This window comes from Vicugna pacos, chromosome 14 (genome assembly GCF_048564905.1).
Source record: "Vicugna pacos chromosome 14, VicPac4, whole genome shotgun sequence".
NCBI classification, from domain to species: domain Eukaryota; kingdom Metazoa; phylum Chordata; class Mammalia; order Artiodactyla; family Camelidae; genus Vicugna; species Vicugna pacos.
The window spans coordinates 61,186,349-61,213,326 of record NC_133000.1 but is presented as its reverse complement, the minus strand read 5'-3'; the positions used below and the strand labels follow the sequence as shown (position 1 = coordinate 61,213,326).

The window sequence follows — 26,978 nt, the reverse complement described above, 5'->3', positions numbered from 1 at the left end:
GCTAGTGACTCAGCACGCTGCTGACTGCGGTCCCTGGTAGAACTGCTTCCTGTCATGACTTCTGTGTACACATGTACACACACACACACACACACACACACACAGAGTCACACACATGGGAACAAAGATTTCACAAAACAGTATTACTCGTGCTCTGTACTGTGATATTTTCTATTCTATCCATTCTACTGATTTATAGAAAGGACAAAATGATTATCATGAGCCACAAAATTGATTTCATGACCCATTGGCTGCACCTGCAGTTTGACCAGCAGCGGCCCTCATTGTCTGCCGGCTTGGCTGGGCTCCTGGTCCGTGATAGGGTCTTGCTGGGAGAATCATTGCTGTTCCAGATTCTTGCTGTAGCCTCACAAGGTTAACCCCATTTTCCAGGAAGGGAACTGAGGCTTGAGGAGATTAATAACTTGAGTCAAAGAGCTAAAAAGCAGTAGAATCAGGACTTAGGAATCTCTGACTCCAGTGTTTTATATACACACACACACATACCTGTTTTTCCTTATATGTTTGTTGGACTGAATGATGTTCTCATAAGATGTTTTCCACATTTTTTCCTACCACACTGCTTATAGTATCAATTTAGAAACGAGTCTATTCGCTTATACATCACAGACTAATAAGTGTCAGGGGAAGATACTCAATATCACCCCTTCCCCAGCCAAGAGCCCTTTCTCTCCATGATGTCAGGCTGGCTGCAGAGGTGGAGCAGGTCTACTGCCGTGGTTACTTGAAGTTGCTTGTCTAAACGTAGAAAGCTTCCATCTGTCTTCACCCAAAACAAGTAGGAAGCAGTGTTGCTTCTGTCTCAACATCCTGATTTACAGGTTTTTAGGAAGTTGAGCATAGACTCTGCAAAGGGGGAGCCTAGTGCTGTTTCTTTGAGTCGCCCCGGAGCTTAGGTGAGCTGGGCCCCCATCGTCTTCCCTGACTCCCTCTTCCCTGTGATGCTGGGCACAGCAGCGAGCTTCCAGGCTGATCTCCCTCCCAGGCTCGCCCCTGACACTCTTGACCCACCTTGAGCAGGTTAGAACTGGGGGAGATGTGATAGCAGCAAAAAATACTGTATTCTTAAGAAGGTACTCCTCAATTTGTTAGAAATTAGCAAAAAATGAAAGCACTTCCTAATTAATTTCTGTGAAAGTGAAGTGTGCACCCTTTCTGCTCAAGATCTGAAGTAGTTAAATATGTCCCCCAGAAAAAAACACTAATTGAGATTATATTCGGGGCGTAGCTTGCTTATCTTAATGGGTCTGAAAAAATAGACTTCAAAACTACTTAACTACTTTGGATGATTCTTCTACTTTGGATGATGCCTGAAGCTCCGTATCCTATTGGCACTATGAAAATGCTTTCAATTGAAGAGGGATTCCATGCAAATTCAGAATTTATGATTGCAGCCCAACAGTTGGCAAACATCAACAGCCGTGATCTTCATCATGATTAAGCAGTTTCATTTTTTATATTTAATAGGCTTTTTTTTTTTTTTTAATTAAGGCAAAAGCTAGGTGTTTTTTAAACAGTCCACTCTGGGCTTTTGGTATTTCCATTCCGAGTTTTCTTCAGTAGGCTGAAGAAGCTGTCTCTTTAAGTCTCCTTCTTGATTACCTGGTTTTCTTTCCCTTTTTCTCTTGTTGAGAACAAAACTCCAAGAGAGAAGAGTTGGATATGCTGTTACTGGTAAAGAAATACAACTGGATTTTAGCCTAATGCAGTCGGCCCTTTGTTTCTGACACTGAAGTCTTCATTAAATCCCGTGGAACTGCTCCCCGGAGCTCCTGAAAGAGGACTTTACACGACTTAAATTCTTTTTCCTTTGTTGGCGAACAATGTTCTTTTCTTTTGAATATGGATGACGATCAGTTCATTCAGAGGCTACAGGGTTTTTTTAAAAAATGGAAACCAAGATTTAAAGTGATTTCAGGTGATGCTCTTACTCTTAAAATATGGAGATGAGCAGCCCCTGTAAGAAATGTCCTTAGATTGGAGACCTAAATGTACCTCTCAGGACTCCAGGAAGCAGCATCAGTAGCCACTCTTCATATACTTCATTGGAGGGCAGTTTCCTGGTTTGGGACTGAAATGATCAGGGTAAAGTGTTCTGCTTTGTCTGCCTTGTTTGTAACCACTTGTTCAGTTTTTGTCTTGCTCCCGGATCATTTTAAACGTCAGAAGGTTCGTGGGTCAGGTTTCTTTGTAAGATAATGAGAGTCTTCTCTTCCAGCAGCTTATACAAAAGGTCTGATAAGACTGCAGTTTTCAGTGTGCAGTTGTGTTGAGGAATTATCAATTTACTACACTAAATGCTCTGATTCAGAGTGGCCATTTTTGGGTCACACGCCTAATATGAATTTGCGTTATGTTGGTGAGAAAGGAAAAAAATTACTACTGAATATGGCACAAAGGATTGAATTTAAAAAGTATCAATTTTAAACCATGATGAAAAACAGGTTTGAAACTAATGCTTCGTTCAAAATACTGCATTGAACAAGAGCGTTTGTTTTCCAATTGTGCTGAGCCAGCTAGCCCTTATTAAATGAGGTTTAATTGTGCACCCTCAGAAAAAATATATACTTAGGCTAATAAATTTAGTGTATATTTACACAAAGGTTGTGTGTCCTACCATAAATCTCTACACTGAAGTGTTCTGCCTGCAAACATTTTTGCAACACTTATTTATAAGATGAGTTTTATTAACTTCATTGTTTGGAGGTGGGTACTGTAAATCATAGTATCTATCAGAAATGATCGTTAATTTGACCCTTATCTGCCCTTGCAGTATGTGTCTATTATGAGTGCTTTTATTTGAAAATTGTATAATAGTTTCTTACTTGGAATGAGTAGAAACTAAAATGAACACCACGCATAAAACACATTGACTTATTAAAACAGACGTTCACAAATTGCCTGTTGGCTTTTTAAAAAAAATAGCTTCAATTAATGTTTTAATAAATCATTCTTTTCATTCAACAAGTTTTCATTAAAATTTTACTGATTTTGATATATATATTGGCGTGCCATAACAAAGAGAAACATTCTTATTTCTAAACAATTTTCTTCCATCTAATGCTGCCAAATAAACAAGCATAATTGCCAAAACGTCCTTTTAGATTGACAGTAGAAGGCAGGCGGGTATAGCTCAGTGGCAGAGTGCATGATTAGCATGGAGGAGGCCCTGGGTTCAATCCCCAGTAACTGCATTTAAAACAAACAAACTTAATCCCCCTCCTAAAATAAAAGATACACGTGATTGCATGCATCTATATATAACAAAAATAGATTGACAGTGCAGACTTAAGTTTGCACCCTTATTGCAATGGGAAATGCTTAAACTTAATTAAAAAATTTTTTTTATTAGAGTCAGCAGTAATTTGGTGATAATTCATTCGCAGAACCTCCTCCAGGCCTCTGGAGTGTCTGAGGTCTGTTTAAAGCTCAGCATGAAGCTGCTGCAGGCATTGGACAGGGGCTCAGAAGGGAGGGACTCCTCCTTGTGCCGAGAATCCCATTTTTGTCCCGTAGTCTTTGGAGAGACTCATCCACTTCAAGGAGTTTCATAAAGAGAGGAAGGTTTGGGGAGTGACAACAGAGAGAGGCCCTGATTATGAAATCGGTGACGGAGCTTTAAATGGGTGTCCCTCTGCCTGTTGTCCTGAACCAGTGAAGCCACTGTTCCCAAACGTGCTGATGCTGTGAGTCCTTTCATGCTTAAGAAGGGGGGAAAGGTTTGTCTTTTAAAATTGAAGCCATTTTTTTCTTAGACTAGCTTAAAGTAACGTCTCTCTAGAGTATATTTTGAAAACCTGGTGGACACTTCAGCAAACCTCGGACTTCTTACTGATGTGAATCTGCTCTATGAGAAGGATCTGAAGGGAAAAATGTTCAGGTCGTATTAGCCCTGGTGGGCTAAAACATGGTCCTGTTGTTACTATAAACAGAGACCCTGTCTCATTTCTCCCAGTGGCTTAAAACCAGTTCCAAGTTTTAACTTGGCCTCTTTTGGCCTTGAACACCAGTCCTTGGAGAGTCTCTCATTTTGGGCCTCAGAGTAAAATCCTGCCTACAGTGTAGAGCCTTGGAGGTGGGAGGCTAGAGGAGAATTAGAGGAAAGTGAAGAACGTTGAGTATGAGCGTCCCCTCATTTTTCTGTGAACCTCATGGAAGGAGCTAAAGGAGGAGAAAATGACCTAGCTTGTTGGAATCTTTGAGTTGACGATTACAAGGAGTTAGACGTTTGTTTGCAAAAACTGCAGTAGAATGATGGTTATTCCCCTGACAGTGAACTCTTATCATTACATTGATGGCTGTTTCCTCTTTGATCTAAATTTAGCAGTAGAAAAAGGTATGGGAAACTCCTTCTTGTCCTTCTTCGTGGGTGGAGAAAAGAAATGTCTGTCTTCTTCATCTTTCTTTTCCGACTTTTGTGAAGTGAGGAGGAACAAACAGTCCATCCCCAAGGCCAGGCGGGATTTGAGGCTGCTGGTCCCTCAGGCATTTCTGGGCACTTGGCGAAGAGTCAGATCTCCTCCAGGTCCCACTGCTGTGCTTCCATACTGTTTAATCCCCTTCCCTGAAAGTAGCCCGTTGGGCTCGTCTCTGCTGCCTGTGTTCTTGTGTCCTGGTTACAGAGCCTTCCAGCAGAATACGTAATGACCTGTATAAGCTTATGTACAAGACTTGCTTGAAACCCGTAAGAAGGCATATATTTTAACACAGGAATTTACTTGTGGCTCCTCTTGGAGCAGATGACTAGGAAGAGCTATTTAAATTTTAAAATAGTCTCATTTTGGAGCACGTCATGATGGGTTTCAGGGTGTCTAGCCCTGACAGTTAATCATGAGGTTCCGTGAGGTGACCTTGATGCACAGGTGAGATAACATGGGGTTGCCTGATGCAACATCAGAGGCCGTCTCTTCACGAACAGAGAAGCCATTGATCCCTGTATTTGATGTTCTCTTTGCACATATGGGTAGATTCCAGTCACACATTTTGAGAGATTCCCCATCCAGAAACTGTCTGAGCAACGGAAAAAAATATCCTAGTTTAATCATCATTGCAAATGTGCATATATTTAACAATTTTGCTGTGAGGTACAAATTTCAAATAATCATGCTGTTGGCATTTTCCAGTAGCACACCAGGATTGACAATTAATTTATATAGCTCTTCATATAATATTCCTCCAATAATTATATCTTTTTTTTTCTATCTAAGCAGATATGACCAGGAAGACTTTTTTTTTTTAAATCAAACTTTCCTTTCTTTTCTTCAGTTTCTTCTTAAGATGACACACTTCAGACTTTCTTCTGGTAGTGATCAGTGGTCTGGAGGATATTTTGAAGCATAAAATGATAACATGGAAATTTAATAGTGATACTATTTTGTAAACAGGCATTTACCACCTTATTATTAATGATTGTAGTGAATTCTGTGATTTTTTTGTGTGTTGAGTTTTTTTGTATTTCTGTTTTTAAAGCATTAGAATTAAATGAAAAGAGGCTACCATGACATTCTGTATTTTGGGTTGTTTAGGAACCTGTTTTATTCACTGGAACAATGAGGAAAAATCTGGATCCTTTTAATGAGCATACGGATGAGGAGCTGTGGAATGCTTTAAAAGAGGTAATTTATAAAACGTGATTAACTTGTTAACATAAATATCTGTGTACGTACGTAAGTAGCACTGCAGATAATGAAGGGGAGCTTATTGGTTTAACCAACTTTCTTCACCTTCTAGGAGAGCATTGATGACATGGGTGCAGTTAAATTGTGTATGTTGAGATGATGAAAACTAGCAATATAGTGCCTCATGGGTTCATTTTAGCTTTTTTCCTAGAAACCAGAGCAACTAGTTGTATTATGTTGTCCTTAGCAGAGCACTTCACTTAGAAGTTTTAATCATGGATTCAAATTCTACCAGTGACCTAGTCAATTAATTACCCCAATTACCCTGCAGCATTCATTTTATTCCTCTGGTCTTGGGGAACATCTGCTATGATGGTCATTATTAACTGAAAGATAAATGAGGTTCATATCAATAAAATGCTGTGACGTTTCATAAGAAAGTATTTATAAAGGTAAATTATATAGTTCGAATATGCTGATAATTATTGCCAATCATGTCATTTTAATGCAGCACAGTGATTGCAGGTATCAGAACCCTGGAGCTTTTGCTCAGTTTTTAAATGGACAGGATCCTTTCTGGAGGATTTTCTGTTATTTGTGTCATGTTTCCCTCTGGACCACTTCTTTGAATTTCCTCACCCTTGCATGACAGGGATTTAGACTTTTTTTTCTTTTTTTTTTTGATGTGACGTCAGTATTTTATTACTTCCAGCCACATTCTGAGCATTCACTTGGGTGACCTGAAAGGAACAGGGGACTTAGAGGAAGGATAGTAACTGACGTTAATTTAAAAGTACAAAAATGCTTGAAGGTTGGCACTCCTGATTCTCTCTCTCTCTCTCTCTTTTTGATTTTGACTCTTAAAGTGCTGCTGGTGTATACATTTTAATACCAATTATTTTGTGTATTTGCCCTACTTCTGCAAGATGATTCTAAATTATGGCTGGCAGAAACATTATCTAGACTTCTAAACCATAGACAGGCTTGGTAATTCCTCATAGGACGTAGCTCACTCTTTTGCTTTTAAAAAGTAAGCACTTAATAAATAGGTACTGAATGTTTGATTGATCTTTTCGTTTCAGATTAGTGCAGTTTATTCCTTTAAAAAAAAAAAGAAAAGTTTTTTGGCATAAATTCTAGTGACCAGTTGCTCACGTTGCTGTTTTGAATTGGCACGCTTTGTCATTTAGTGTCACGCTTCCAGGGACAGCTGACGTTTGTCGTTTATAGATGCGCTTTGACTGGGAGCAAGCAGATTTGGAGGCTTGACAGTTTCCTGCCAGTGATTCTGGTTTCTGAGTGCACGTCTGCACTGTGTCTTTACACACCCACCCTGCTCCCCAGCAGTGGTGGGGATTTTATTTTCCTCAGGCCTATTGCTTTGCCTTCTCTTACTTGAGTAGCAGTAGACATCTGATTTCGTTTAGGTTTGTGAGTCTTTGTACAGTGAACTTCTAGAAGAGAAGAGATGGGGAGAGCAGTTAACTATCAAATACAAAACAAGGAGGATGATCCACTGATCTTGAAACCACAGGACAAATTTAAGCCATCACCTGAGTAAACATGTGAGATATGTAAGAAGTCCTGAGGACCCCAAAACTGCAATAACTAAGAGGTTTGTCTAGGAAAATTCTTCATGTATCCACAGGTACAACTTAAAGAAGCCATTGAAGATCTCCCTGGCAAAATGGATACTGAATTAGCAGAATCAGGATCGAACTTCAGTGTTGGACAGAGACAACTGGTGTGCCTTGCCAGGGCTATTCTCAGGAAAAATCGGATACTGATTATTGATGAAGCCACAGCAAATGTGGATCCAAGGTATGGAGCTGAGGTCCCTTGTTACCTGGAATCTGAATCTTCAATGTTGTAAATAGGAATCATTTAATGATGCTGAGAAGTGTTCCTAAGGGCTCTCTTTGCCCGAAAGACAGCTCTTGGAACATTAATTCCAGAAAACGAAGAAATCAAAACAATTTCCAGTTCCTGTTCGTTTCAAGCAATTTTGAGGGAAGTCTGTCTTCCGTTGTTTTATGAAAAACAGTAAATTTCTAAGGAGACTTTTTAAACTCAGTTTGCCACAAACAAGATTATGCCTTGAAGTACTGATTTTTAAAAGCATTATAAAAATATCCTATATTTTTAAGTCTTAAGTTTGCTTTCCTTGTTTTTACTGAATTCAATCATCATCTTTGATTCCAGAACTGATGAGTTAATCCAGAAGACAATCCGTGAGAAATTTGCCCAGTGCACTGTGCTAACCATCGCTCACAGGTTGAACACCATTATCGACAGTGACAGGATAATGGTAAGACTCTCCTCCCCTGTGGAATTGGAATTACAGTTGTTTCCACTTACGTTCAGTTTTTCAATGTTTCCTTCCTTGTAAACATTCATAGGAACCTCTAATCAGTGAATTTGCTCTTAATGTTTCTTCTCGTGCCTGACAGTAACTCAAGTATTTAACTGTACTTTCAGAACGGGCTGTTAAGTAATACATCCAGTAATTTCATCTTTTAATATTAAAAGTTTAATGGTTTAATTAAATGGCCTTTTTTTTTAAGATGGTCAACCATGAAAATGTTACAAATTCAACATATATCTCCATAATTCAGAGTGTCAGAACACAAGTCATTTTCCCTGCGTCATCATGGTTGTTTCAGCATTTTTGGATTCCCTTAATTGAGAAATTATCCTTTCATTTAGACTCCTCTGAGATTGCTGGGTGAGGCTGCAGAATTTCCCAGCTTTGGGGACACTCACAGTATGTGCTGTCAGGGGAAATCTATGAGAAGAAAGGTCCTAGTGAGAAAAACAAAAGTGACCTTTTATTCCTACGTTTTACCTGGCGCTTTGTTGCTCTCGTCCCTCAGCATCGTATTTTGCAAACTCCCCAAAAGCATCCTTCTTCCATAGGAAGTGAATGATGCTGTGAAGGTTACCTGTTTTAAGCCCTTTGTCAGGCTTTAGAGGCAGTGGCAGAAAGATGGCTTGATCTCCAGCTCAGTTGGGGGTCTGTTCACATAAAATCTTTGCTCCAAAATTTACCCTAGACATTTTTTTTTTTTTGGTTTTTAGTATTACAACTTTGATGGTAGCAGCTTCCTTTCATTATCTAAGTCTTTGAAATACTGTCACCTTGGAACGTATGAATGTTTGCGGACACAGTGATGCAGGACAGAATTTGGCAGGTGCGCCAGTGACTCACTCCTAAGTCTTCATCCATCAGTACTTGATCCACAGATAGGAACGTCCAGTTCCCAAGTGTCCCCTTAACCAATCACCTTTGTTGCCTTTATCAAAATGTACCCATTAGAACTTAACTTACTAATATCTCCTGGTAAATTTCTGTAACCTGAAACTTTTCTCTCTTGGTGAGTGTCTTTACAGCCCACCCCTCCTCACTTCTGATTTTCTCTCTCTCTGCTCTCTTTGCTTTATAGTAGGAGCTGTTTTGATGGCCTTTCAGTTCTCCAAATGCAGTGTTCACTCTCTTGCAGCCCTGCCCCCTCTCTCGACTGTTGGTGACTTTGAGTAGTGAGACGGTTGGGTTTGGGATAGACAGCCAAGTGCAGCCAAGCATACAGCATGATGGACTGCATGCGGGATCTGAGGGCAGAGAGAGGAGTCCACATTGGTTTCTAGGGGTGGAGCCTGAGCACCGTGGTGAGTGGGTAAGACTGAAGGGGAAGGGAAATATAAGGGTTCTCTTTGGAGCCTGTCACCTTTATGATGACCAACCCTGTTTTCTTTGGTGGACTTTGTCCTTCACCGTGGAGCTGCCCTTCCCACCCCTGTGCTGGGAGACCTTCAGTTTAGGGCTCCCTGGCAAGAGTTCATCAGTGATGTTGCAGGGAGGCCCCACCAGATGTAAGCTTGGCCTCTTATTTACATCTTGGGCCGAGGTGGCTGTGGTTGTTGACTCCTTTGGTAGAAAGGCCAGGATTAGACCTTGGGACCCAAGAGACAACTGCCCCTGAGCTTCATCCACTCCAGGTGTAAACCTTATATTTGATTCTAGAGCTTCTGATTACCAGCTGGCTTTCCGTTTGGCAAAACAACATAAGCGATGTTCTTTCTCAGACTTTAGATTTTGGAAACATTTTTTTATTGCTTGCTGTAGAAATACAGGCATACCTTGTTTTATTGCACTTTGCAGATGTGCTTTTTACAAATTGAATGTTTGTTGCCACCCTTGTCGAGCAAGTCTTTCAGCAGCATCTTTTCAACAGCATTTGCTCACTCCATGTTTCTGTCACATTTTGGTAATTCTCAGCAGTATTTCACATTTTTTCCCTATCATTGTGATCTGTGATCAGAGGTCTTTGATGTTACTCCTCCCACTTGCTGAAGGCTCAGATGATGGTTAGCAATAACTTATTTTTAAATTAAGATATGTACATTATTTTTTAGACGTGATGCTATTGCACACTTGCCGGGCTACAGTATAGTGTAAACATAACTTCTGTACACCCTGGGAAACCAGAAAATTCGTGTGACTCACTTAATTGCGGTATTTGCTTCTTTGTGGTGTTCTGAAACTAAACCCCCAAAATACACGCGGGATTCCTGTACCTGTTTCCTTTCCAGAAGGCAGGTGACTGTTCTGAAAGCTTGAAGGACATAAAGACAAGTCAATCCTTTGCAGAGCCTAAGGCCCCAGAGGGCGGGTGGCCAGCCTTGGGGAGTGGCTGGGGTGGATGCTGACAGATGCAGACGAAGGGCAGAACCCTCAGTGCCATCTCCATAACGTCGTGTAATTGCAAGCGCTTAGGGTGTAATAATTACATTTTGTTGCACTGGTGAATACTTCTGCACAGAGACGGGTATGGTTTTGTTTACTGCGAGTAAATCAAACAAAAGGCTTGTTGAGAAACAACTGTGACCTAATTAATAGCTTTGTTTATGTGTTGTCTCTCCAGAGGGATTTACCCAGTTTGGGTTCATTAAGCACCATTAATGTGTTAGGCTTAGAATTCTGTTTTACAAAGACGTTCTCTCAGTTTTAACTTTATTAAACATGATGTAGTCATAATGACAGCTAATTTAATCTTCCTTATTTGCTCCGTTGCCACAAAACAGTGGAGGAAGACAGGCGAATTAGAAATCCTCTTTCTTCTAATAATCACCACTGTCTCTACACTAACGGCTTCTCTCTGGAGTTTTTAGAATTGGCTGATTGCTTCCAACCTGTTTTCTCTTCAGCCAGTAGCACAGCTCTCCCTCCCACCCTGCACACTCCAGTTTCCCTAACACCCCGGATTCCCCCTAGTAGGGTGAGTAAAGGAAGCGTATGAAAACTGCAGTTGCTCCTAGAATAGTGTTGCCTGTGTTCAACATCTTCACTGTCGGCAGTTAGAGAATTCTTTGGAAAACAAATGATGGAGGATCAGAACCAGGGCCAAGAAACTCAGATTTCCCCTCTTCCGTCTATAGACAGTCTTATGGTTTGATATTCTTGACCTTGGCTTCCTCAACTCAAACTTCTTTCTTTCTAGTAGAATTTTCCCCAGAGATATCAAAATCAGAAACCGCTGTAATATACCCATCTAGAAAAGAATAAAAACAGCTCATACCTAACTAGCATTTTACTTCAATTCTATTTTTCACCTTCAAGGGACTTTTCTTTCATTTGTCTCCATGGCTGCAGCTAGAGTATTTCAGAAGAGGAAAGCCGCTTCCGGAACATGCTAGTACAGGTCATTCACGTTGTCAGAGAGAAAATTAACTAAGAGGGAGGTAGTTATTTCAAGACCCCAGAAAGGATTTTGAGTTAATACTTGTCGCATTGTCTAGTCACTGAGATAAATCACAGACACTCATTTTACCAATGAGGGACCCAACTTCCAGGATTGGATAAGTGTCTCTGTGTCACCTGGCAGCCAGAACAGAGGTCTGAAATTCAGATGGTCCCCTCCCCACTCTACTTGTCGCTAAGCGGGATCTCCCTTTATTGCCTGTCACCATACTGAAAACTGTTCTTGGCATCTCCTTGCTGTCTGTCATCAGGCTTTTCCTCCTATCCTGCCCCCCACCCCTCCCTGCAGACACCCCATTATCACCGACGGCATCCTCCCAGTGAAATCAGGTCCAGTTATTTTGCAGTGGGTCCACTTACTTTTCATGTCTAGGACCGCTACCTGGCATAGCTGCAGGTTCACAGGCCTGATAAACACATCTGCACTGAGTTTATGTAACTGGCTGACTCATCCGACATAATGTATTTTTTCTTGACCCCCTAGAGAGCGGCCCACAGCTCGAGGCTGGCATTCCTGGAGGGATCCTGGGGTTGAGGGATTGTTCCCACACCAACTTGTGGTTTAGTTTATAGTTTTACTTCGGTTATAGGAAGACCAGGGACATGGTGGGAGATAATTATAGGAGCCTTTTCTTATGGGTATAATAAAGGATATTAAAAGAAAATTTCAAAATTATTTTCCTGTACATAAAGAAAACTTGGGAGTTCTGTTTTGTTTATTTGTTCTGAGATGTCTAGAATCTTTGATCAAACCAGTCAATGTAAAGGCTAAGTGGGTACAAGTCTACTCCATGCCTTTTCTGAGTCTGCGTCCTAGTGCAGCTCTTGCAGCCCCGGATGTGAGCCTTGGCCGTGCTGCATCCCTGCTCCTTTCAACTCTTGATCCTCTCTGACTCCCCTTTTCTTCTTTCTCTTTTCCAGTATTTGATATAAATAGTTTCGAGCCTCCGTTATCAAGCCTGCTTTTCTCTTTGTCATTTTCCCTCTCTCTCTCTCCGTCTTGCCTGTAGTCATCACCCTGAGCCATGTGGTCTTCCAAGCCTCCATCCCTCATCCTATAATGCCTGTATCCTATTGCCTTAGCTGTTTCCTGTGCTAGGAGACACGTTCCCGCCTTGGTCTCACCCTACAGGCTTGCCAAACTCCACTACTGGGCGGTCACACAATCATGCCCTGAATTTAGTTTCTTTCGTATTTATCTTTCAGCCAGCATCCATTGTGTGCCTGCTACCTGTCGTGGTCAATGCCACAGCCCCGAGATGCAACAGTGAACAAGGGAATCCACACAACCCTGCCCTTTAAGGAGTTGCCAGGCTCGCCTTCAGCCCTGTAGGCCCATGTTGCTCCCTGTGTCTGGGATGACCTGTGCACCCACCCCGTTTCTGCATATTCCAAGGCCCAGTTCACTGTCCCCTCTCCTCCTTGAAGCTAGTTCTCACAGCCTCTGGCCAGAAGTTATCTCTTCTGGTACTAAACTCATCCTTTTGGTGCTTCTTTTCTTATATTCTAGACACTTGAGGATTTTCTTCTCTTCTTTCAGTATAGCCTCCATAAAGGGCGGGGCCTGTGACTTAACGTCTGCCTGCTTCTTCCACAGCATCTCGCAGAATGCCATCAGTGTAGCTTAATATGCAACAAATGTTTGCTGTGTAAATTTGGAAATTAATGAAAATTTACTTAAGTTTACCTTGAATGTCTGTTGGCTATGTGTTGCGTGCTCTTTATTTGTCCTAAAAGTTCAGTAAAATTGGTTCTCTTTTTCTGTGAGTACACACCAGGCAGACAGTAAATAATTTGAGCCTGACATTTTGCAGTGGGAAATAAAAAGGGGAAATATTGATGTCTACTAGCATATTTTCTTAAATTGTATACAAAGTTGATTATGCACATGGAAAGGTATTTTCAAAAGTTGAATGTTTAAATTCTCATCTCCCTCATTTCACTTCTGATAAAAATTATCTAAAAGTGTCTTTCACTGGTAACTCACAAGGGGAGGGAAGAACACAGGTTCAGACCAGGGTTGAATTCCAACTCTCCATCTGTCCACTGATTTTTCCGTCTCAGCCAGTGACTTAGCTGCATCCCAGTCGTCACCTCTGGCCCTGGGCTTCTTGATATGCTTTTGCTCATCTTTGGATGGATGGATGGATGGAAGGGAAGATGGAAGGAAAGAAGAAAGGAATGTTGGATGGGTGGATGGATGGTTGGAGGTAATTCATGTGGACTTTGTTTGTGTACTCGATTTCTAGAGTTTGTGAGGACTAGAAAGCATGTGACACTATGAATGCTCATCTCACAGCTGTTTTTATTTTCCTTTTCAAATTCAAAGGCTGCTATTTTAGTTACGGGGTCATTTCATTGATCTTACAGTAGCCATAGTCTTTGTTACATTTCATTTACATGCCAGGGCTTCCCATCTGTTCAAACCTTCTGAATCTGTCCAGTTGGGGCTGTATTAATAAAGCCGTCTGTTTTAAGATACTGTCTTTTGTTTTAATGTATTTTGAAAGGGTATTAAAGTGTTAACAGAAAAAGGTAAATAAAATGTTTCTGTTACCTTTTCAAAGTATTTAAGCATTGTAAGAAATGCTTCACAATTCTGTCACCCTGCGAAAAAAATAAAACCTGAACACTCCTCGTATAAAATACAATGCACAGCCAAATACCTGTAAGGCTCAAAATAATTTGACCAAAATGATATTTCTGCCATTTATATTGTTATCCTCATTGCTTTCTAAGAGCACTAATTGTTTTCTGGCTTTGACTTTTTAGATATTGGGCAATTCTGAGAACTCCTCACTGGCATTCGTATGTTTTAGACAATAAGAGAGAAAATGGGAAGATTTACTGTTCATTCAAATTTGAATTAAAAAAGTAGAAAGTTGGACAAGGACAAACTATTAGTAATACTTCCATTAAAAAATATATGGAGTCTTTATGGTCAGAGAACTCATTTCCACCACCTCTGAAATGGTGATTTTTAAAAGTTGTTGCTTTTGCAGAATGTAAAGTTCTTTATTGTATGAAGTAACTTGATTTACTTAGTCTTTGTCATGAGAGAGATCTATGTTTTAAAGTTGCATATCTTTCTTCTTCAACATCAGAAGAAATGGTTACGCTCTATAATGTTAGCTTAAGAAAAATTACACATTCAGGGGATCTAAATTGGCATGCCAAATTATAGGAGATTTTACTAATTATGTGGACGTGATGGATTCATTTGTTCTTGAACTCTTGAGAAAGCTGTCCTTAGCAGTGATTCACAGTAGTAAATAAAAGAAAAACAGGAGAATGGGCTTTATGAGACTTAATATTTCCGATTAAATACTGGGGGATGGAATTCCCTGCAATACCTAGATGTGGGGGAAAAAACCCCTGTGTCCCCCGTATTCTCTTAAGATGCATTTACTCTAAATATGACCTAAATGAAGAACTAAGCACCACTTAACATCAGAACTGTTTTCCTCGGTACATCATTTGGGCCAATTGTTTTAGGCTCTTTCTTCCCTCTGAAACCATTAACCAAAGCCTCTAGTAAGTAGAAAGGCAGCGTTAAGAGCCCCTACCTCTCCCTTTCAGTTACCAATTAGTGGACATATTAATGCACAATAAATGGGCTGAAAAGGCAGGCAGCTGAAGGAAAAGGGAAAAAGAAGCAACGAAGGATAATTTGTGAAAACAGAGTTTCACATCCTAGGCATTCAGATTGGGGCGCCCCGTGTGCTGTGCAGGCTGCGATCACTGGAATTTGGAGCTCGGTTTCTTAATTGCCTCTTTAGTCTTATCCAGAGAGAAAATTGGATTTCTGGAGATTTCTTCTGTGCAGAGCAATTCTGCTAAAGCTGCTTGGGTAGCAGCTCCTTTTGCCAGACTTTCACTCTCAGAAAAATACCCTCCAACAAAAGCCAACTTCAAAAATCACCTTAACCTCTCCGACAAGGGATTCTGTCTGCCCTTCGCAGCTGACATATTCCAGGACCCTAAAAATTCCAGAAGCATTTGCTTTTTCTTCTCTAAATGTTGCTCAGATTGTGTCAGACTAATTCAGCAATTAATTTGCTGTCAGGTCATTGCCATCTGATTTGTATGACACCACCCTACTTTTTAGGGAAATTGAGTTTGATTTTCTTGAACTGAGAAATTTCCCAACTCTGAATGTCTGCATTAATAGCCCTCAAAGCTCAGAGTCTGAGAGCTCAAAGCCCTAAGGTTAAGAACCCCGAATGCCCTTGGCAGAATATAATATAATGCCAGACTGCTGAGTGCCAGTAATCATAGCCTAAAACTTTCATTTTCTTCCTTTCCTATAACATTATAATAATAAAAGGTCGGGTTAGGCCTTTGTCTCCCCAGTAGAACAGGGTAATCACACCATTTAAACACCAGCCAGGCTTCCCACCCAAACAGACTCTTATTCTTCCCGTCCTGGCCCTTTCCGTAGTATTGTCTGAGTTATGATATGTTCCTGCAAAACATTGTGTGCTAATGGGTTTCTTTCTGCTGATTAACAGGTTTTGGATTCAGGGAGACTGAAGGAATATGATGAGCCATATATTTTGCTGCAAAATAGAGACGGGCTGTTCTACAAGATGGTGCAACAACTGGGCAAGGCCGAGGCCGCTGCCCTCACTGAAACAGCAAAACAGGTGAGTCCGCGCAGGGAGTTGTAATTAAAGTTCGTCTCCAAGATTCGCTCGTCACGATCTGGCACCAGGGGTCCGGTAACAAGCACTCTGTGCCCTTTTCAATTATAAGCCTCCAGAGACAAAGCTTCGTGACTGGGTCTTAACACGTTGCAGCTGGAGGGTGGGTCTGCTGAGAGTCTGCAGAAGTGGGGGTGGGGTGGGGGGGACGCAGGCCATTTGCACGCTTGCGTGCCTGCGAGACAGATTTCGGATTGGACTTGTCACACGCTTGGGCTCTGGGTTCAGAGTCTCAGAGCACAGAATATTCTCATTTTTCGATCCTTTTTGTTTGATCCTCATTGGTGCTCAGCACATTTGTGATGCAAATGCTTTCTAGGAACATCCTGGAAATGTTTAGAGTCTGAGAAAAAGAATATGGGATGTAATTAATTGTGCCTAGAAAGATCTGCGAGGGAAAGGTGTAGGTCACTTCTGTTTCCTCATTTGTCAAGAGAACTCCTTTATGATACTGTCACTTTCTCCCTACTTCTTTATTCTTTAGAATTAGGTCCATGTGTCCCTCTGTGCTTTCTCTACTTTCTAGAAGATGAAGTTGTCATCAGGACAAATCAGGAATTCCCAGTACCTTAACAGTGTAGTCTGAATGGTGCTTGAAGGTTCACGAAGCATTTGCACAGAGAGGAGGTGTGGGGAAGCACTGAGCACTGGGTATGGCGTGAAGAAGGTGCTGGAGGAACAGCATTCAGGTCACGTGGTATCATTCCCACAACAGTGAGGTGGTGATACCTCGTTCTACAGGTGTGAAAACTGAGATCTGGTTTAAGGGACTTGGCCACTGTCGTGCCGCCATGTGTAATTCTTTCTAAAATAAGGTGGGAGTGGGTTTGATGGAAGGAGGGAGGGAGAGAAGGAAGGTCTGGTATTCTTGGCACTTGAGATGCGTGGCTTGGGCTGGGATGAGGCTTCCCATCAAAACTTTGTCTCTGGACATTAAATTATAAGTGCATTTTTCCTTCTTCATGCTTTTCTGCATTTCCCAGATCCTCACTTGTAAGTTGAATAAAATTTCTTATGTAATATTTAAAATATGCCTTGAAGAAGACATGTTCCAGTATCTGAATGCTTCTCTTTCTATGAGAGATTTGTCTAGAATGTACCTAAGTTCCCTCCATCACTGTTTCATCTCATTCCTCCCCATTAGAAATGAAGAGCTGACCCTCCTCCACTCTTCATAGGGTGGGGAGTTGCCCAGGGTCACAGAGTTGGCTGAAGAGCCAGCAGAGTTGGAGTTGAAATAGGTTTAGGGACAATGAAGACTGTTCTGAACTTTTCATAAGTTCTTTCTTTCATGCAAATGTACAGAAGCTGCACTTGGAGCCCTATATTTTTTAAGCCTGAAATTCAGAGTGGTTTCACCTACTAGAGTGTCTCCCAGTTAGAGCTTCACTCCTAAGACCCCATCATTTATCTGGGATTCCCTGTGTAACCTAGTTACAAATAGCCAGGACTCTAACAGAATCCTTTTTTCTTTGACCTTTGGCATTTCCCATCAAAGGCATGTGTCCTCACCTGTGAATCAAAGTCTCTGTTTAAGAAATGTGTTATCATTATATATCATCAAACATTGAGCAGTGAGAAACTGATCATAGAATTCTAAATTGGTCCAGGTAGATTACAATGATAGCATTCAGCACCCTCATTTTACAGGTGAGGAAACTGGGCTCCTTGGAAGGAATGTGACCCCATATATATATCCAGTGCTAGTTAGATAGTTTGCAGGAGACACAAAATCAGAAATCTGCTCTTCCAGTAAATGTTTTAAATCATGGATAACACACATACAAAACAGGCGTAGGTCACAGAATGAGAAATCTTGTGATTCCTGGCCTAATAATCTTGCACCTGATTTAACAATGTCAATGCTAAGTTGCCTTGTGTAGGTCTTTGTGATTTATGCTTTATAGTTCTCACATGTGTGATTTCACTTACTTCTCATGGTGGTCCTTTTTTATTAAACCTCCTGGATGAGGAGATTGGGTTAAGGGATTACCCAAGGTCACAGAGCTGGTCCAGGGAGCACAGAGGCGGATTGCACAGGGAGGCTGAGTGCCCCATTAGGTAATGAATTGTGTGTCGAGTCTGAGAACTGCTCCTTGTGTGTGGCAGCCGGGCAGGGCCTACTTTTCCAAGTTCACAGGGTGGCTGAACATCACTCTTGGATTTCTGTCTTACCTCTGGCTCAGGTCACCTCTACGGAAAAAGACATAAGGAAATACATAATCCTGATTCTCATCCCTGCTGAAATATCTTCTTGATGTTATTTCTGCATGTACTCAGTCCTCTTAAGAGAACAAGCTGTCAGAGTGTCAACTTTTCAAATCTGTGAGCATCAGATATCAGTGCGTCATTAAGAACTGTGACACCGGGAGGATTAGCCTAAGTCAACGAGCTTTTTATTCCAGTGGGTTAGAATTCATGCATTTGAAAAGAAAAGTCAACACCTGGGGAAAGTCACGATTTCTTGACAGTGTAGTTCCCTTTCTGTAAATGTTAGTGCAGGCGAGATGAATCACTGTTTGATGGACCCTTTTACATGATCCGTGAAATAGTCGAGAAAGTGCTTTTTAGATGCATAAAGCTGAAGGGTGCGTTCGTTTGCTAGGGCTGCCATACAGAATGTCACAGATGAGGCGGCTTCAACAACAGGAATTTGTTTCATCGCCGCCTTGGAAGCTGGAAGCCTGAGGTTAGGGTGTTGGTGGGGTTGGTTTCCTCTCAGGCCTGTCTCCTTGGCTTATGGATCCTGTCTTCTCTCTGCCTCTTGACCTGGTCTTCCCTGTGTGTGCCGGTGCGCTAATCTCCTGTACTGACACTGGTCCTGTTGGATTAGGGCCCACCCATATCACTTTGTTTGAACTTAGCTGCCTCTTTAAAGACCTTATCTCTAAATACACTCACATTCCGAGGCACTGGGGAGTTTTAAGCTCCAACATACACAATTTGAGGGGATATATTTCATCCCATAATGAAGGATTCATGTCTGTCATTCATTGTCTTCTGTGATGAAGCAGATCTGATTGAGGCTTTTGGAAGTTTGTTCGCAGTGTGTAACAGTGATGTCATTTTATCTGTTTCTGAAATCAACCAGATACAACCCAAAAGTTATTGGACCCCAGTATCCTAGAACTAGGAGCCTGGGCCAAGTAGGACCTGTGGAAGGGGTACCCAGCAGCTTTGTGGCCTTACATCACCCAAGGTCTCTGAGCCTCAGGGTCCTCACCTGTATGTGGTGCAGGGATCACAGCCCTGCACCGCATCTTCACCTGCCCTACGTCTTCACGCTGTTATTACAGGGAGCAGATGAGAGAGCATTTGATTAAGTGCTTTGAAGAACAGAGCATTTTTTAGTATAAAAGTTGGATCCTTTTTTAAAATGGCTATAGCTTGAACCCTTATCTCCCAATAATAACCAGGTGTCCCCTCAATTCTTCTAAGAAGCTCTAGAGATTCTAAGTAATTAAAATGCATTTTTAATCATCAGTTTTTAAACAAATGATACATCTAACTCTACAAAATCCTAAACCTTTTCTTTTTAAAATAGGTTTTAAAATTTTATAAACAAGAAGTCAGTCACTCTTGCCGCTCCTGCGGTCACTCCTTCCCCAGGGTGGAGCCCGGCTCCATCTCTGACTGTTCTGTTATGTTCTGCGCATCAGTAAGAACCTGTGCATAGGTGGCCTTCCTGTTTTTAAGCACAAATGATAGTTGTTCTTGCTGTTTTCAGTTGATATTATATCTCAGATTATATCACTGTGTATAATTACCTCATTCTTCTTAATGGCTATATAGTACTTTTGCTTTCTCCATATCCTCCTTTCTGCTAATCCTCATTTTCCTTCCAATTAATTCTTACAGCTTTATGTTTTTTTCCTCCCAAAGGAGGAGCTCTCAATTTCACTTACTGCTTGTGTTCTCTTTTATCTTTCTGCTTTTATCTTTATTAATGCCTTCTTTTCATTTATTTTATTGTTGCTTCTTCTTGAATGCATTTGTTTTTATTCTTTTCTTGTTTATTTATGAATACTTTAAGGCTGTGAACTTTGAATACTGTTCGAGCTGTACCCTATAGGTCCTGGTGTGTGGCTTTCATCATACTTACTGCTTTTATTTCTAGATTCTGCAATTTTGGTTTTCAGTTCCTAGTTCCTCTTTAGTCCAAGAATTATTTGAGACCAAGATCTTTAAAACTTCCTGGGGGTGGGATTTTTTTTTAATGTTCATTTGTTTTCTATTACTTTTTGGTGTGGACTTTATTATCTTGTGATCAAAAAATAGTGTCTGTACTCTTTCCACCAAGAAACAGTATTTGTCAATTTTTTGTATGTGTTCTAGTATATATGCAGTTTTTGTGAATGTTCTTTGGGCATTTAAAAAGATAAGCTATTGTCTTTAAGTTATAGAGTTTAATTTTTAATTAGATTATTTAATTAATTGCATTATTTAGATTTTCTCTATCCTTATTTATTTTGGTCCATTTGATGTCACTTGGATGTACAGAGGCGAATTAGTCTCATATTGTTCCAAGTTTCACTGTAGTTCTTAGTGTTGGTTTTTGTTTTGTTTGGGTTTGTTTGTTTTTCTTTCCATGATTTTTTTTCAATGCACACATGTATTCATAACTTGTTTTATCAGTATAAATTATATTTTCTACTTTTTTAAAGTTCCTTCTTTCATTATTTAATGTTCCTGGCCCTGAATCCAAGGTGGTTCAAAACTGAAATTGAGTCCCCTGCTTTCATTTTGTTTTCATTTGCCTGCTGTGTCTTTCATTGTCTTTTAATATTGAGTTATTTATAGATGTGTCTCTTGCAATAGTGAGTAGGTAGGTTTAGCACTGAGATTTAATCTTAGTCTTTTTTAATAGATGAGTTTTGTCCATTTACATTCATTGAGTTATAGGTATGTTTTATGTTAGTTTGATTATGTTATACTGTCAAGTTTTTAGTGTTGTTTTAAAAAAGATTTTTTTTGTCCTGTAATTTGCATTTCTTTACTCGTTTTATGTACCTTTCATTTCCTCTAGGAATACTTTGTTTCTTATTATTGGCTTCCCACTATAAACAGGACAACATACTTCTCTCCATTCTAATGCCACATTTTAGTAATTTAAATAGTTTTTCTTCTGATGTTTATCTTCACATCTTTGAAAACACTTAAACCTCTATTATTTGAGTTACTTGTATTAAATGATACTTTCCCATCTCTTAGTTGGCTATGGTTTGTCCTCTGTTAAAGTGTTTTTAAAGCTTTGGGTTGTGATTATTCATTAGTGCGACTGTGAAATCCCTTTGGTCAGTTACGACCAGCATGTTTTAAGAAATAGAAAAGAGCAGAATAGAAGAAAAGTAGCAAATGTGTCTTTCATAGTCATAGTAAATACTTCATGAGACTCCTTTCAGGATAGATAAATGTATATATAGATAGATAGTCTATACCAAGACTCAATGTAGAGTTAAATGTACTTACTATTGTAGGTGGCTTTACAAAAGAAATGTGAAAACAAGGCTTTATAACATCTTAAAGGAAGGTCCTTTGGAGTTAGAACGCCCTGCTTACTGACTACATAGTTCACCCTTGAACAACTGGGGTTTGCACTTCAGTTGTGCACTTATGGGAGCATTTTTCAGTAAATACGTGCTGCTGTACCACATGATCTGTCATTGGTTGAATCCGTGATGCGGAACTGCGGATATGAGAGGCCGCCTGTGAAGTTATCCTCGGGGTTTCAGCGACGTTGGGGGTCAGCATCCCTAACCCCTTTGTTGCTCAAGGTCAAGTGTATGAAGTGTTTTCCTCCTGCTTTCTAATTTGAGTTTTCTGGTTATAAAATTCTTGAGTGACCCTTCCTCTCACCTAGTGTGTTATATTTTTGCTCTAAGTCAGTTAGTTGGGGAACTGCGCTCTCCCGTGATTGCTGAGATCTGTTCCCCTTGGGTACCTCTCTCTGTCCTGCCGCAGCCCATTGGATCCAGTTGCATAAGGCAGCCCATTCAGGTATTCTGTCATTTGGGATTTCAAAAGACTCCTGATTTCAACAAACACTGGGCTTATTTTTAAATAATTTGGGGGGACTTATTTTTTTATTTCCCAATGTCCTTGTTGTTTAGGGTGGTTTCAGAGAGGTTGAGGGGAAGGAAAATTCATTATTCCACTAACATAAAAGCAGAAATCCTCTCTAACTCTCCAGGGCTCCTTGGTAATACACCTGCCAGCATGTACACCAAAGTTCGACCTGCTTTAGAGATGAGGAGTTTGAGGGTTACTGGGGTTGAAATAGGGTCACACAGTTCGGTGAGAATGAACTGACAGTCTTCAGCCTGAATTCTACATATATTGAACCATCTATTGCTGGCCTTTATCCATGCAGCTTTTATTTCTCTGTTTGCTTTTAATAAGATCTAATTCCATGATGGTGGCTTTATTTACTAGCTGGAGTTTAAGTACGCAGCTCAGTTTCAACCTACATTGGAGGAACCTCAATGAACCAAACCCAAGAGAAGGACAGGGAGAGGGCCGCGAAGCCCCGCGCTCACTGCTCTCATGTACCGCTTGCCCTGAGTTGGCTCCTTTCTGGTTCTGTCTCTTTTAATCCTCACACCCATTCTGAGCTGGCATTATTATCCCTTAGATGGAGAAACTGAGACAGAAGGGACAGACAGTAACTCCTCAGAGTCAGAGGTTAGAAAGTGTTAATAACCTTTTCACTGCCTTTCTGCCTCCCGGGTTAATCACGTTCACTCTCGACTTTGACTCTGGGCTTCTGTAAAGATAAAATCAGAAGATTCACAGAAGGGCCTCGCAGTGTTTTGTTTTCATCCTTCAAGCCGGTGATGCTGCTACTGTCCGTGGACTAAGGGGCCACGTCTCTGAGCAGCAACATAATCACACCCAGCACTTAGCTCAGCGTGTTTTCAACCTGCAGTTTGTAGCCGTCAATTAGTTCCTATGAGGTCAGCCATTGTCTCCTTTCACAAATGAGGCAGCCCCTGTGGAGAAAGCTTAAGTGATTTTTACAGGATCAGCAGTGGTCCCAGGAGAGAGAGGTGAGACTGGGCTTCTCCATCCCAGGCTCAGCCCATCCATGAGGACTCTGCTCAAGTGTTCAGTTGTCACAACTCTCTTCATAACCCGTGCTGTGACAAGGATGCCTTCTCTGACTTCCGCTGTCAGCCAGTGTGGTCTATACCATGGCAACATATGGGAAAGAGACAGGTCAAATCAAGGATTTTATACACAGAAAACTCATTTTTACTATTCAGTTTCAGGTACTTCAGACCATGAAGCAAAGACCATTTTGATGAAAAGTTGCTAATAATATAACATTTTCTTCGTAAAAATTACATTGAGAAGGGCTGTTAGGAAAGGAACCAGCTAATTTTGCGAGGACTGTCAAGAAGTAGAAAGTGAAATATATTTACTTTTGTTCTTTCGGCAGTTTTTAGTTTCACCAAGAGAGTTCCTAAATACTTAGCCATACAAAGTATGGCTAGCTTAAATAAACGGAGGAAGGAGATGGTATGCAATTCGCTCCACCCTCCCTCCCAACTAAAAACCTTATTTTTTTAAATCCTTGCATTATAATGGAAATAGCCTCATATTTCACATTGGGGTCCAAGCATTCTTGGAGAATTTATTTTTCTCCTTAGTTAACATTTTTATATATAGCATTTCATATATAGTGCTATTTTGGAGGTAGCAAGTATACAAACAAGAGAAAAAAAATTCACTTAATATGAAAGTAGGTGTCCCAGCGCTTTTCCGTTTCATATGTGAAGTCCATCATCTCCCATGATAACTTTGTTGACAGCACCCCCGAATGTATTTGGAGCCAGGTTTTATAAAATAGACCCAGAATCATATGACTAATTGACCCAGCTTGTGACACCAGTCAGCCTCAGATAGATGGTACATTTTCTGTTTTAAAGACTCAAACAAAACTTTTCACATTTTTCTTTGGGGAAAAAAAAAACTTACATTTGAAGTCCTTTTTCACCCAAACACATTTAGAGATAAGAGCTCACAAGTCTTGACATTATTTCATTTTGTTCTGCGTATCTGTCAGGGAACCGAGATACGATACAGCTACTAAAAACTGACGATTGTGGAACAGAGAAACTTGACAGCATTTCATTTCCTTTATATTCTGATTATACATTTATCAGAAAACCTGTATCTTTTCCAGTTCAGCTAGAAATTGGTAGAATTCAGGAACTCAAAGGCTCGGCAAAGGACTGTCCTATTATTTGGTATCATCTTACATTTTAGAGAAGTTGCTTGGTTGAGTCATTGTTAAAGCTTTTGATTCTCTTTTCATTCTTGTGACCCAGTATCCACAGATCACATTTCTATAGGCCCTGTAACTGCTCTGCCGCACAAATTAAACGCCAGGATATTTCATACATATACGCCAGCGTTTGAATGCTTGTCAGTCAGAGTTTATAAAATACAGGTGTTACAATCTGATATTAACATCCACATCCATTGTGCTCATCTTGTGTGTGAAAATGAGAAACCTTCGTGCAGACGCCCGATTTCCCAGCCTCTTTGTCACCCTGTTTTTAATTTATCTCCAGGTTTTGAGTCCGTGAGATGATTTTGCTTATCATTTTAATGTAGTGATAAAACATCTGTGAATCAGGATGATCAGAACTGAAGTGGAGCTACAGGTTGTTTGCCATGAAGCCCAGCCCCACTGAGGGTTTTAGTGGGGCTCCCTCCTCCGTGGAACAAATACATCCCTGGTTTTTTAATTGTGCCTCCCCTAGTGATAATCATTCGCGTCACATGAAGAAGTGGACATAGAAGTGCATTGCCTTAGGGAGGAGGACTTTGTAACTTTTAAACATGTTTTTATACCTCTGTGTTTTTCCCCCCCAGGTGTACTTCAGAAGGAATTATCCGGATATTACTCACAATGGCCCTGTGGTTATGAACACCTCCAATGGACAGCCCTCAGCCTTAACAATTTTTGAGACAGCACTGTGATTCTACCATGATGTCAAGTCTGTTCCAAAGGCATTTTTTTCCCAATAGTTTTTGCACTGTGTAAACTGCATTTTACTTTTTTTTTTACACAAGCAACAAATATTTACACATACAAGATGTTCAGTTATTTGAATTTTTTTCCTCCAACTTCACCCAATGATTTCATACTCTAACAAGATGATTTATTACTTTTATTTATATGTTCTACTTTTTTTTTTCCGTTATCTACATCACAGGTGCAGGCCACCAGTAAAATCTTACCAGGTTTTGTGCCTTAAAGACTCTAGAGCCAAAGTTTATTTTCTAAGGTGTAAGACAGCTTTGTCAAAGATGTTTTTTACTGCCCCTTAAGTCACATATTCCTTTCCAATTATATCAGGGATTCTATTTACTTGAAGACTGTGTGAAGCTGCCATTGTCTCTCACTACTTTCTTGAACATAACTAGGACACTATTCCCTGCCAAAGGCCTGGTTAAAACAGTACAGAAAAAACAAAAAATACACTGCAGTTTACGTGGCATTATAGTAGCGAGAGCCGCCCCTCCCCACCCCCTCAGAAAAGATAAACGGTTAAAATACAGGAGGACAATATTTAATTATGTTTAAAAGAGATGGATGAGAAAATAATGCTTTCTTAACATAGGAGCCCTTCCAGGGGATTTGATCGTGAAGAACAAACGTGTGATCATTGACCGTCTTCTAGATTTCATGGCTTTGACAGGCTAACCGTTGACAGTTTCAGACTCGGCTTGGGGATAATTTTCAAAAAAGGCCAAGCCACTAACTGTAGTTGCTGACTGTATCGTGGTGGTTTTATTTGGATTTCTGTTTCCCTGATGGTTGACCCTCTGCTGCCTTTTGGGTTAGCATTCATTGAAATCCTTTCTAAATCACATGCTCAGGCTCTCCTGACTTGGTGAGAAAGAGAGAAAATCACTGCAGACGGTGGCTGTGATTACACAGCGTGTTCTCAGGATGCGTCAAGAAGAGTCACTTCCGTGAGCCCAGGACAGTTTACTTCTGACCACTAATAGGACTCTGTTTAGATCTTTCTAATCACTAGTTCAGCAAACCACAAGACTTCCTCGCGCCTCCTGTGCTTTATTTGAACCACGGCCCCTTAGTTTTTCTCGATGGTCATGGCTGTTTTGTGTTGAGTTCAAGTTACTCAAGGTTTTACCGTCGTGGTTTTAAGTGGACCTTCGTGACGTCTCACAATGAGGTTTAACTGCCTTCAAATTGCATATGTTAATACATATGCCTTCTGATAGCGGGTTTTTGGTCTGTAACAGAGAAAAGGATGTTTTATAGAATCAAGCCTTAAAATGCACACACACATCAAACCACCAAAATACATTGGGTGCAGTAGCAGTTTGACCCTTTGTGTTAAAAATAATATGGTTAATGTTTAAAGTTGTGTGGTTGTCATGGTTCCTATTTCAGATGACTGAAATGGCTACAAGGATAATGATGAGGTTTGTTAAAACTGGAAATATTTGAAATGAAAATGTGTTCATTTTGTCTTTAGTGGTTAAAGGCAGTTAAATATGTTTCTGCTTTATTTCTGTTTTAATGTCATTATAGAATTTTTTAATAAAACAAAGTTCAATGGAAATAAATGACATCTCCATAGATCTGTATTTTTGTTATTTGAGGTGTAACTAACTCATGTCCTTGCTGTTGAAAGCCAGTGAGTTCCAAAAATATCTTCTGTTATCAGCCAGTTCCCTTGGCCATGTGGGTGCACCAGATGCTCTAAGCAGAGAGGTGGGCTTCAGGTAGATTTACACAGTTGCTGTTGAAGTAAGCCCAGTTGTACCTCTTCCAAGAAGTGAAAGTATTAGCTTATGCCCCAGGCTTGAACCAAATATTAAAATTGTTGAAGTTTT

General features: G+C 40.5%; 1 protein-coding gene across 1 annotated transcript in view; it reads left to right on the top strand.

Moving 5' to 3' along the window:
• Positions 1-26,711, top strand: part of ABCC4 (ATP binding cassette subfamily C member 4 (PEL blood group)) — a 189,797-nt gene extending 163,086 nt beyond the window's left edge. Inside the window, exons 27-31 of the mRNA XM_006211005.4 lie at positions 5,547-5,636; positions 7,288-7,460; positions 7,842-7,947; positions 15,909-16,043; positions 24,981-26,711. Of these exons, the coding sequence (XP_006211067.1) occupies positions 5,547-5,636; positions 7,288-7,460; positions 7,842-7,947; positions 15,909-16,043; positions 24,981-25,088 (612 nt within the window). The 3' untranslated portion in view covers positions 25,089-26,711. The remainder of the gene's footprint in view (positions 1-5,546; positions 5,637-7,287; positions 7,461-7,841; positions 7,948-15,908; positions 16,044-24,980) is intronic.
• Positions 26,712-26,978: the final 267 nt, after the last annotated feature.